At 47.4% G+C, this 12,639-nt stretch overlaps 1 protein-coding gene across 2 annotated transcripts in view; it reads right to left on the minus strand.

Annotated features, from left to right (window-relative positions):
- Positions 1-548: 548 nt before the first annotated feature.
- Positions 549-12,639, minus strand: part of FAM167A (family with sequence similarity 167 member A) — a 43,833-nt gene continuing 31,742 nt past the window's right edge. For both annotated transcript variants that reach the window (XM_040469877.1, XM_040469883.1), the window contains one exon: positions 549-3,795. In XM_040469877.1, the coding sequence (XP_040325811.1) occupies positions 3,532-3,795 (264 nt within the window). In that variant the 3' untranslated portion in view covers positions 549-3,531. The remainder of the gene's footprint in view (positions 3,796-12,639) is intronic.

Consider the following 12,639-nt stretch of genomic DNA (forward strand, 5'->3'; position numbering starts at 1 on the left):
ATTTATGTCTCCAACATTGGCCTTTTCCTGAAGTCAAGGTCCCTTTATCCAACCACCTACTCACTCCCCACTTGGATGTCTAATAGGCGTTTAAATGTACCATGGCTGGGACCTAACTACTGGGGCTGCCCATCTGCCCCAATCATGCGCCTCTCAAAGTGTTCTACATCTCAGTAAATGGCACCCCCTCCATCCAGCTGCCAGCCAGAGAGCTGTTCTTAATTCCTCTGTTTCCTTCACTCGCCGCATCCAAGCTATCAGTGTGTCTGGTTGGCTTTACCTCCAAAGTAAATCCCAAAGTGTGTACCAAAGTAAATCCCAAATCCATCCACCCACCCACCCTTCCTTCCTCCCTCCCTCCCTCTCTCCCTTCCTTCTTTCCTTCCTTCTTTCCTTCCTTCCTTCCTTCCTTCCTTCCTTCCTTCCTTCCTCTCCTCCCACCCTACTACCCTCTCTCCCTCTGTCCCTTCCCTTTCTCTCTTTCTCTTTCTTTGTGTGTCTGCTATAAAAGGAACAAGGTGAAAGAAAGACAATTTCTTCTCCTTACATAGTATCCTCTTTTGAAATATTTTTATTTCACTTCTTCTAACAGCAATATAGAAACAAATAATCATAAAAAATAAGATTATAAATTGTCCATTGATTATGTAATAGCACTTGGTATTGCTACAGGGAGGAGGTCTGGGGCTGGATCAGGCCAGCTCAAGCCTACCCAGGCTCTCCAGGCCTCTGTGATCTCTGCTGAGTCCAGGAAGGCATCACACAGTGCCGTGCACAGTAGTGTCAATGGAAACCGCACGTTTTACACCCAGGGTCCTCGGGGACGACAGAGAGATGGGCAGATAATGAATGAAACTGCAAACAGTATTGTATACACACGGTAAGCCAGAGCATTGTCCTAGGGTGCTGGCGACACAGGGCCTGCAGCTGATTCACAGACATCTCTTGGCCCCCCACAAGGCAGGCTTTTCACAAAACTGAACTGACTTGTTGAGTTATTTGTGTTCCCTGTGAAAATAAGGGAGCTAACAGACATTGGATAATGAATAAGGAGATGTACCTGGTCTCTCCCCCTCCACTCTTCCTCTCTGGTCCCCTCCTCTTTCTTGTCCGTCCTTATTCCAAAATAAAATTCTCTTGGGGTGAACTAAGCAAAAGAGCTGAGACCTATTCAAAAAAGTATGCCTTGATCTCGGTTTCCTCTCAGAGAACAAAGCAAGGAAGGGATCATTAGGTTAGCCGAACAACTAAATTGCCCAGTTGATGCCAATTCAATTGGGTTGACAAAATCAACAAAATCACTCAGCTTTAGTTGAGTCCAATTTTTTTCAATTACTGTAATGACGGATTTCTAGAAAGAAAAAAGCAATTTGGCATTATTTGCTGAATATGGAATGGGCTTTCCTGCGTAGTTCGAGTATGTGTACCTGTGTGCCCTTCCAGAGTGAGTGGTGAGTGGGGTGTGGGCCAGCCCACTACCCCACCATCCCCAGGACTCATCTCAGAGAAGCCTGGAAGGAATGCCTCTGGAGGGCTTGGCAGTGTTTGTACATAATCCCTGAGGAAAGACAGTGTGGGGTAGAGAAAATCTCCCTCCTTTCCTGCCTGAGGGGAGCTGGTCTAAAGGGCCAGGCATTCCACTGAGGTCTTTTCTGTGGACCAATCCTCTGGTCCTCAGACTTCCCTCACTGCTTAGAGAGTCAGGCTGAAAACAAATCTTAGCTATGTTGATATACCTTCTTCGAAGGAAGTATAAATCCTCTGGCTCTTTGAAATCACAAGAAAGTGACCATGTTCTTTCCTAATTAGGGAACATTCATTTACATCCTCTCACTGCCCGTCCACAAAAGAAAAACAACCTTCTTCATGTGGGTCAGGGTGTGTGTGTGTGTGCACGCTCATGTGTATAAGTGTGCATGGGCCCTGATGAGACTATACAGGAAGATGAAACATGAAAGAACACTTTACTTCAACTACGGAATTGTGATTGGTAATATGTGTTCTGTGGGTCCACTTTCCAGCCATTGCTCTGAGTTTGACCCAAATATTCTGAATGGCAAAGTGAGAGCTACATATGGGGGCTGAAGGAGGTGGAGAGGAGAGGGGTTGGCAGTTTGCGGGTTTGGCAAAGCATTAGGACCATCTTTGGGGTTCAAGTACATTAATAAATGATCTGTCTAGGCATTATTAATAATGATTAAACCTGTCTATATTCTATAGCCACTAAATTGCTGTGTAACCTAAGGGAAGTCATCTGTCTTTCCTGGCTTCACTGTACTCCTTTATGAACAAGAAGGCGTGACCAGATGATGTCAAAAGCCAACCCTCCCCTCCCCCCACCCCGCTGGTGGGAGAACACGTGCCACGTGGCATTCTACCAGGTTCGCTTTCCTACCCTGTTGAGGTCTTAGTCCTCACCTTTCTGATCGTCATGCTTGTTGTTAGGGAGAACCTTTTAAAGTCAAATCCTTAACTTCTGGACTTGACCTACCCAACTGGCATCACCATTTGGACAAAAATCAAACAGTTATTAACAAGTTAGCAACAGATTAGTAACAGTCTGATTCAATTAAAATTAGTTATTTAAATCAGGCACAGAATCTCAGAGGAGGCTCAGGGCAAGCTTCTGAGGTCCCTCCAGTCTTTCTGGGGAGGGCAAGAAGGACATAGAGGTGACACCACCAGGAGAATTCGGGTTGTGGGAAATCTGCTGACAGACTTGCCTAGTCCATTTAGCCACGCCCCTGGAGGAGCAGGGTGGCGGCAACAGGGCTCTTTGGAGACTGGGATTGGTGTGTGTGGCCAGGGCAGGCAACAGAGGGCATCTGTGCTTGCCCCCCTCAAGCTGCACGGGCGTGTCCTGGCACACGCTAGAAACAAGTTACATGGCACTGGTAGGGCCGAGGTCTAAGACCGACAGCAGCCTGGCCCAGCCACTCACCGGAGGCACTGGCTGCAGCTGTGGGGCCTGGGTTCCCAAGCTCCACTTCTTCATTCCTTCTGGTTTTCCCTTCCTGGTGGGTCCCTGTCAGGGCTGCTGAGTCACCTATTTAGGGTGAATTTGAGCCAGTACTTAGAAGACGGCAACAGGAGATGGGCTCATCTGACATACCTACTCATCTCCTCCCTGGATGCCCAGTGCTCTTGGTGAAGCTTTTGGCAAGAATCACAGCTTTTGGGGGTCCCCTCTGGGATCCCAGATCATAGCACCAGTGATTCTGGGAGACAAGAATGTAGGTCAGTGAGGGGAGGATGGAGACATATTATCCTGGGAGCCAGGTCTCACTGAACATCTGGATGGAGATGAACACCGGGGTCACAGACAGTCAAGGGTTGTTGGGTTCCACAGCAAGCTGGGACCCCTGAGAGAGCACCTGCCAGGAGTTTGGGGGTCCACGGTTCACCAGTCACAGGGAAGCCCTTTCTCTGGGGAGACCCACTCAGGGTGACTCAGCCTCAACTCCTTTCCCGTGTCCCCTCCCCACCTCCCGAACACTCCCTCCTAGCTCCTCTGCCCCCTTCTAGGGCTTCTCAGCACAGAGAGAACCTCCGGGAGTTGATGTTCATCTTGGTGACTCCAATGAGCTTGAGTGGTGTGGAGAGACTGAAGGAGGAGGTGAGCGGGGAGTCACAGAAGAGATCAGACAGCTCGTCCCGTTCCTCCAGCTCATAGGTGGCATCGTTGAGCATCCTCCTGTGCAGGTCACAGGTCTGCTCGATCTTCAGCTTGTTGATGTCACTGCGCAGGCGCATGAGCTGTCTGGCCAGCTGCTGGTCCTGCAGCCGCATCTCCATCTGGAAGGGAGGAAGGGAGCATCAGCAGAGAGCTGGGCTGGGGGTTACAGCTCCACAGTCTCTGACAAACACAGACCCAGTGATAGGAGACCTAATTAATAGCTTGCATCATCAGTTGGTCTACCTGGAGATATTAGCACGTTCCCTGCTCTGGGAGGTGAAAAGACATACATAGCAAGATGACAAATGGGGACAGATGGGTTTCCCAAACAGTACTTTGTGTTAGGCTAGATTCAATGTCTAAATCCTGGAATAGATGCATGTCAGTCCTGGCTTAAAGTGCAGTCTCATTGTTTACAGGTACGTACGGATGGAGTAAGAGTATAATGGAATGCATGGGAGTGACAAATACCAAATTCAGGAGCATGGTTACCTCTGGGTGGGAAGGAAGGAATGTGATGGGGAAAGGCAGATGGGGGCTTCAGCTGTGTTGGTAATGTTCTATACCTCATGTCCGGTGGTGGGTATACTGTTATATTATTCTGCAAACCTGTAAACAATTTACAATGCCTGCAGTGTTTCTTAGCAAAGTTTCAAAAAAAGCCAAACAAAAACATGCTAATGTTTGTTGAATGTCTTACTATGAACCACATTGTTCTAAGCTCTTCAGGTATGGATTAGTCTGCTCAGGCTGCTCTACAAATTACCATCTCCTGGAAGGCTTAACCAATAGATGTTTATTTTTCATAGTTCTGGAGGTCTGGAAGTCCAAGATCAAGAGGTGGGCTGATTCCGTTATTACTGAGGGCCTCCTGCACAGCTTGCAGACGGTCACCTTCTTGCAATATGCTCACATGATGGAGATAGAAGGCTCTGCTCTCTCTCTCTCTCTTTTTTTAATGTTTATCTATTTTTCAAGGAGAGAGACAGAGTGTGAGTGGGGGATGGGCAGAGAGAGAGGGAGACACAGAATCTGAAGCAGACTCCAGGCTGTGAGCTGTCAGCACAGAGCCTGAGGTGGGGCTTGAACCCACAAACTGCGAGATCATGACCTGAGCCGAAGTCAGACGCTCAACCGACTGATCCACCCAGGTGCCCCTCTGCTCTCTCTTTTTATAAGGACATTAATCTCATGATAGGGGGCCCTACTTTTATGCCCTCAAATCTAACCATCTCCTAAAGGCCCATCTCCAAATACCATCACACTGCGGGTAGGGCTTCAACATATGAATCGGGGGGGGGGGGGCGCCCCCAAAGATTTAGTCTATAAAAAGTATATTAACACGCTACAGTTAATCTTTACTACAACTCTGCTAAGCAATATCACCATCATCATCCGCAATTTAGAAATGAAGAGGCAGAAGCTCACAGAGTCAGTTATTATGTGATCACAAAGGTCATAAATGGCAGAGCTGAGATGAGAAACCCAGACAATCAGACTCCGGAACCCAAACTAATGACAAGGAAGTTCTGCCTTTTCAGGTATTGTTGATATGGAGCTAGTTCTGTGCTCAGTGAACTAATAAAAGGCTCATGATTTCTGGTCTAACACCCTTACGGTTTCCAAAATCCATTCACGTGCTGACTTTGTCAGGACAGTACAGCCAGCCCTGAGGGATCAGCCTGGCAGTTTGGATGAGCATTTTACAAGTCTGGAAGGGTGTCAGTGAGTTGCTCAGTCACAGTTATGCCATGGCAGAGATGGGGGCTGGAGCTCACAGGACATCCTCAGGCTCCCAGCACAGAGCACTTTCCATTAACAACCCTGGGCCAGGTTATCAGCTGTTCCCACATGACATGATAGTTGACTCCTTCTCACTGTTTACTCTGCCTATAATTGCAAGTGGTTCTTGTTTTAGTATTTTTGTGTCTTCAAGCTCAGCTATGCCTTTTGCCTGGTGCTTGGAACCAAACTGATTTGGAGAAATCAACCATGAGATCCCAGAGGGAACCTTTCCGTTGTTATGCAAGTGAACACAACTGTTTGCACTTGTCCCCTGTTAAGGTTTGGAACCCAGTGTCCTCCCTGGTAGAAAAGTAAGTGACTTCGCCAGGAAGCATTTTATTGTTCTTTTTTTTTTTTTTCTTTTGGCTCTCTTTCATTTTTTAATGTACTTCTATGGATCCCCTTTCTCTCCATTTCGTAGATGAGAAAAATCAGGATAAAAAGTCTTGCATGGGGATCAGCAAAGTTTTTAATGGCGAAATTGGTATTAAAGTTCATAGCCCCCAGTCTACTAGCTAACCTCTCAATCCTTGGACATAAAAACCCAAATTTATTGCCAACCAGAAATTCTACTGATTTAGAAGAGCACCAAACTAATGATGGCAGGCTCATCACAGGGCAGTTGGTCATTCATTCATTTGTTATGCAGCCCTTAGTCATGCCTGGAACGGGGCCAGGTGTTGTGTAAAACCCTTCTGAAGCAGATGGTGGTCAAGTTTGTCTGAAAGATAGTGTCAGCTCACTCTCATTGCTTCTGGGGTCTTGATTGAACCCCCCCCCCCCATTTCTCCTTGGGGGTATTCTGTAATTTGGAGATAGAGCTCTTTGAAAAGATAGGAACTTCATGTTTTAGGTTTGAACTTTGTCACCAGGAGTTGGATCTTAGGTCTGAAAAGATCCTTTAAAGTTGGAGAATTTCAGGCTTGAGCAGGTGTCCGGGAGTATCTGTGAGATGCAGCCCGCAGGGGTGCCTGGTAGAGGAAAAGGTCTACTTTTCTATGGCCAATTGATCCAGTCAAAGGTCAGAGAACAATTTAGGACTGAAATCCCATCAGAGTCAGCTGGAAAAAAGGAGTGACAGGAAGGCACATGTCCCGTTCCCTTTGACTGGACAAAGTCCACCTTGGTGGAGTCACTTCACAGACTTATTTAGCTTGGATTCATTCAACTCTGCATAAAGTAAAGAAGAGAAATAAAACCACACTTTCAACAGGGCTGAGGATTCTGGCCATCGTTGTGCCCAAAGGAACACGAGAGGGACTGGGAACCTGCTGTTTCCCCAGCGGTCCCTGGTTCTGAGGGTGCCTTAGTGTGAGTACCTGCTTTAGGAGTCGCTCAGAGTATATGTTTTGTTATGACCCCTGCATGTAAATCAGCTACTGCATCTGAGGCACAGAGAACCAGTGTTTGTTCCAACACCACAGGGAAAATCGGCGGTGTTGGCCCTATTTGCACTAAGGGATTTTCCAAGGGTGACTCTGTGCCTTAAACATCAATTTGAGGCCCCACTGAAGAGGGAACTCCGTTGGGAATCAGACCAAATCCATACAGAAACGAGCTCCCATGGCTAAAAAAAAAAAAAAAAAAAAAAAAACCTAAGCAAAATGTGCAGGGCTAAAAGGATTTTTGCCCCCCGAAATTTTTTTCATCGTAATAAAATACGCATAACAAAGTGTTCACCATCTTAATCACTTTGAAGTGTGCAGCTCAGTAGCAGCAGGCACATTCCCGTTGACCTGTGGCCATCACCACCATCTTGAGACCTCTTCATCTTGTAAAACTGAAACTCTGTCCCCATTAAACACTAACATCCCACCCCACTCCCCACCCCCACTCTACTTTCTGTCTCTATGAATTTGACCGCTCGATGTACCTTATGTAAGTGGAATCATACAGAATTTGTCCTCTTGTGACTGGCTTATTTCACTTAGCATAATGTCCTCAAGGTTCACACGGCTAAGAGGCTTTCTTTTTTTTTTTTTTTTTTTAAATTTTTTTTTCAATGTTTATTTATTTTTGGGACAGAGAGAGACAGAGCATGAACGGGGGAGGGGCAGAGAGGGAGGGAGACACAGAATCGGAAACAGGCTCCAAGCTCTGAGCCATCAGCCCAGAGCCTGACGCGGGGCTCGAACTCACGGACCGCGAGATCGTGACCTGGCTGAAGTCGGACGCTCAACCGACTGCGCCACCCAGGCGCCCCCTAAGAGGCTTTCTAATAAATGAAACTTTCTCAGAAATGTTTAGGGAACGTCAGGAGAATGGCATATCCTGAGGAGGGTGCCGAACGAGAACTGTGACATGGTTACAGAGCAGGGTCTGGGCTGGGGATGAAGGCCCTCCTTCCTTTTTCTTTCCTGTCTGCCACAGATGCACGTGGGCAGCAGTGACATCATCCCCCATCTCCTGCCACATACTGTTAGGTGCAGGTCATATAGATTATTTCACTGCATATGCTCACAGCTCTAGATGATAGGTATTTTGATCTGTTTCACGGACGAGGAAACCCAACTCAGGGAAGTTAAGGGACTGTTCAGGATCAGCCAGGCTGGGCAAGGTGCACTCGGATCACCCGGGGGCCCATCAGAGCCCAGAGCTGGTGACCTCCCCATGGTTCCCATTTACCTGGAGGTGGTCTGGGTCCCAGAGGCAGTAGAAGGGTTAGAATCTGGGGTTCGAATCTGGATTCCAGTGGAACCCCCTCCTCACTAGTTGTGTGGGTTTGGGCGAATCACTAACTCTCCTTGAACTTCTGTCTCTTCATCTAGAGAAAAGCGATAATGCCTATTTCAAGGACTATGAGAAGCATATTAGATAATAAGGGATATGCCAAGTAAGCTGAATAGTGCCAGTCAAACAAAGGTAAGAGGTTCACCGTTTAAGCTCTTTCTCTCCAGGCCAAGGTGTACAATGTGGAAACTGGCCAGAACTTCCCACTTTTAAGACTTTATTAAAGAGACTGAGACACTGGCCCTAAAACCTGGTCCTTGTGACTCAACTATCAGTGTGAGTTTAATGCTCTCCCTGGCAAAGACTCAACTGTAGGACGTGCTGATTTCCAATCCCCCTTCCCAGGGTGGCCTGTTGTTCCTGCAGAATAAAGGCATTTGCTGGATTTTCAGAGGAGCGCCTACAATTCCAGTAATCCTGTAATTAGGGCATAGTACTTGGTGAAAGGGGGAGAAATGTCAGCACATTGTGGTAAAAGGTTGTGTCCCTACCGGGTGAGGAAGCTCACGAAGGAGCTGGTGGACAATCGGTGGCCCTGCTGCAATAGCCAATGAATGTAGGATGGCCAGCCGAGGAAATTCACAGAAGTACCCAATGTGAGAGGGCTCTGCTGTGACAAAGGCTGCAGTAAACTCATGTGGAGAACAATATGGCAATTCCTCCAAAAAGTAAGCATGGAGTTATCACATGATCCAGTAATGCGTCTTGTGGGTATATCCCTACACGAATTGAAAGCAGGGATTGAACAGATACTCGTACACTCGTGTCTATAGCAGCATTATTCACAATAGGGGAAGCAACCCGTGTGTCCGTCGACGGGAGGGCAGATAAACAAAATATGGTCTGTCCATACGACAGCCTATTATTCAGCCATAGCAAGAGATGAAATCTGGACATGTGCTACAGCATGAATGAACCTTGAGGATGATATATAAGTGAAAGAAGCCAGACACAAAAGGACAAGTACTTTACAATTCCACTCACATGACAGACCTAAGTAGTCAGACTCACAGAGATAGAAAGCAGAATGGGGTTGCCAGGGGCTGGGGGGGGGGGGCGGATACAAGAATGAGGAGTTAATGTTTAATGGGGACAAAGTTTCAGTTGGGGGAGAAGGAAGCACTTCTGGAGATGGACGGTGCTGATGACCGCATAACAATGTGAATGTCCCTAATGAGTTGTACACTTAAAAATGGTTAAAAGGGGGGCGCCTGGGTGGCTGAGTCAGTTGGGTGTTTGACTTTCGCACAGGTCATGATCTCATGGTTCCTGAGTTCAAGCCCCATGTCAGACTCTGAGCTGACAGCGTGGGGCCTGCTTGCAATTCTCTCTCCCTCTCTCTCTGCCCCTTCCCCCACCTGCTCTCTCTCTCAAAGATAAATAAACATTAATTTTTTTTAATCTTTAAAAAATAAAGCAATGGTTAAAATGGTAATTTTATGTTATATGTTATATTTTACCACAATTAAAGAAACAGAAAAAACTACAGATTTGGGGTGATGATTCTGACTTGATTTGCCCAGGGCCTTCCCGGTTTTTGTCCCCAGAGTCCCATGTCCCAGAAGCCTCCCTGTTCCCCGGCAAACAGGGATGGCTCATCACTCTCCCTTCAGTAAGTGTGAATGTTGCAGGCATTGGTGATGAGGACCTATCCTGGTGGTCAGAGGCTCATCTGTGTGATGGGTTCTTTTTTTTTTTTTTAATTGTTTTTTCAACATTTATTTATTTTTGAGAGACAGAGAGAGAGAGAGAGACAGAGCATGAGCAGGGGAGGGGAAGAGAGAGGGGGAGACACAGGATCAGAAGCAGGCTCCAGGCTCTGAGCTGTCAGCACAGAGCTTGATGTGGGGCTTGAACTCACAAACCGTGAGATCATGACCTGAGTCGAAGTCGGATGCCCAACCGACTGAGCCACCCAGGCACCCTGCGCTCTTTTTTTTTTTTAAGTTTATTTATTTTGAGAGAAGAGAGCCCACGCGGGGAAGGGGCAAAGAGAGAGGGAGAGAGAGAAGCCACGCAGGCTCCATGATGTCAGTGTGGAGTGGGACCCAACACAGGGCTCAATGCCACAAACCGTGAGATCATGACCTGAGCTGAAATCAAGAGTTGGACGCTTAACTGACTGAGCCACCCAGGCGCCCCTGTGCGATGCATTCTGTAACTTGAGTGGCACTGGGAACCGAGCAGATCCTGAAGGAAGCGGAGTGGTCTGGGAGGTTAAAGGCCTTTCTGGGGTAGGTTGGAGGAGCAGTGGCCACAGAAAGAGGGGCTCAGACCACCTCTGGGAGGTGGAAAGAGTACAGTAAAACCTTGGTTTGTGAGCATGATTCGTTCCGGAAATGCTTGTAATCTAAAGCACTTGTATATCAAAGCGAATTTCAAGAACCATTGGCTCCATTGTGATCATGTGACCTGTGGCGTCACATATGACTAGTGTTGCAAGACATCCCACGTTTATCAAGTTAAAATTTATTAGAAATGTTTGCCCGTCTTGCAAAGCACTTGCAGAAAAATTTACCTGCAAACCAAGGTTTTACTGTATTTTGTTCTTTGGCAATGGCCCTTGCAGCCTTTGGGAGAAGCGCCATTTTTGTGGCGATTTGGAGAATTTGCTTCCTTCCTCAGCACACCTCGCCCACCGGCTCTGTGTTCACTTGCTCAGTCTAGAACACTCCTTGATGCTTTGGCATTCCAGGGAAGTGAATGCCTTCGTTCCCAGTTGCCATTGGGATGTGCTCGAATGCTTTCTTGGGCCTGCTATCCATGGGTCTAAAATGTCCTGAAGATTTAAGGAGTTTGAAAAAATACAAAAGGCATGTGACTATGACTATTGGGAGCACAAGAAGCAATTCTTCAAAACATGCTGCCTTAACCCACAGCAGCCTCTGCTTCCTAACATGAGTGGTCACGCCTGGCGGGTCAGACACAGCCTCCTCCGTCCACACAAGTCGTCCCAGCAGCCCTATCTGTGATCTGTTTCATTTATATTCTCTAGTCCTTCATTTTCTGGAGGATCCTGCACCTTTGCCCCTGAAAGTTTCTGTTCCCTTAATTTGGAGAAAACAACAAGACGGGGCAGTGGCATGGGACAAGGCCCTATGCACACTTGTAAGCATATTTGGGGCAGAGGTTTGCAAATCTATCTCTAAAGCTCACCCCGAAGAAACCCAAGCACCAAGGGCAAACCAGAGGGGATATGACTGAGCTGGATTGAGGACCATTGGGATTAGCACAAATCCAGGAAGACAGAAAGTATCCCAAGGTGATCAAGGGCATTTTGTTTAATCGCCATTTCTGAGGCTCGTATCTAAGCCACCCCAACCCAACAGTTACAATTAGTCTCTGAATGATGTTGAAGAGAGGCAGAGTATAAAATCCGGGCTATTTTCTCAGCCGTGCATGAAAGGACAGCATGCGCTCTATTCTCCACGAGTCTTAATTCTTGAACCTTAGAAATAGTTTTTGTAAGCTGTCTGGTGACTTTTATATAACTTAGCTGAAAGGTCCAGATTATTGTTTTAATCAGCACTGTGTAGGAACACACTTAGAAGCCTGGAGAAAATATTATTCATTATTTGATCTTGGATTTGGCCTCTGAGAAAGAGCCAGAATAACGTTGTTAGGGAAGAAAGCAAGTGGTGTCGTTGAAATGTGCTGCTGGAGGCAACTTCAGGGTCTGGGAAATTTTTTTTTCAAACACCCTTAGAAACCAAACTGTGCATGGACTGATTTTCAGGCAGAGCTGTTGACTCAAGTGTTTCTCAAAGATCCCTACTCTGGCGGCAGTGGGTCACCGTTCCCGGCAAGTGGAGGCTGCATTCACAGGCCGCCACACACTCCCCGCAGCTGCTGCCTTTGGGCAGATGTCAAGCTGGACATGAGTTCTCTTGGATGCCGCTGGCCTGGGGTGTGGGTGGCCTGAAGGGCACCATGGCTTCCATCCCCTGGGGCAGAATATGACATGTCTGTCTGTCTGGGCTCCTCCGAGGGGCTCTTGTGCTCTCCTTGGAGCCATTGTCTGCTGGGAAGGAATGTTCGAGCAGACCTCAGAGCCAGCCCAGAGAGCAGGGGGCGCTTCAGGCCCTGCCAGGGACTGTCCATCCTCTGTGGTAAGAGTCAAGCTCTATGTATATGATAAGGTCTTGGGTTTTCAAACTTGAAAGGTCCTAGGCCAGACTGCATCTTTACTCATGAGGCCGGCCTTTGGGAAGGACAGAGTGATGCACTCTGAACAATTCCCAGATCTGTCCCAAGAGGCTCTGGTTCTAGCTGGCTTTGGTCTCAATGCTTGCATGACATCAAAATTCACATGTTGAAATCCTCATGCCCAATGTGATGGTATTTGGAGGCGGGGCCTTTGGGATGTGCTTAAGTCATGAGGGGTGAGCCCTCATGAATGGGATTGATGATCTTATGAGAGAGTCCAGAGAGATCCCTCACCTCTTCCA

Source organism: Herpailurus yagouaroundi, unplaced genomic scaffold, assembly GCF_014898765.1.
Source record: "Herpailurus yagouaroundi ecotype Mexico unplaced genomic scaffold, PumYag 28, whole genome shotgun sequence".
Classification (NCBI taxonomy): Eukaryota; Metazoa; Chordata; class Mammalia; order Carnivora; family Felidae; genus Herpailurus; species Herpailurus yagouaroundi.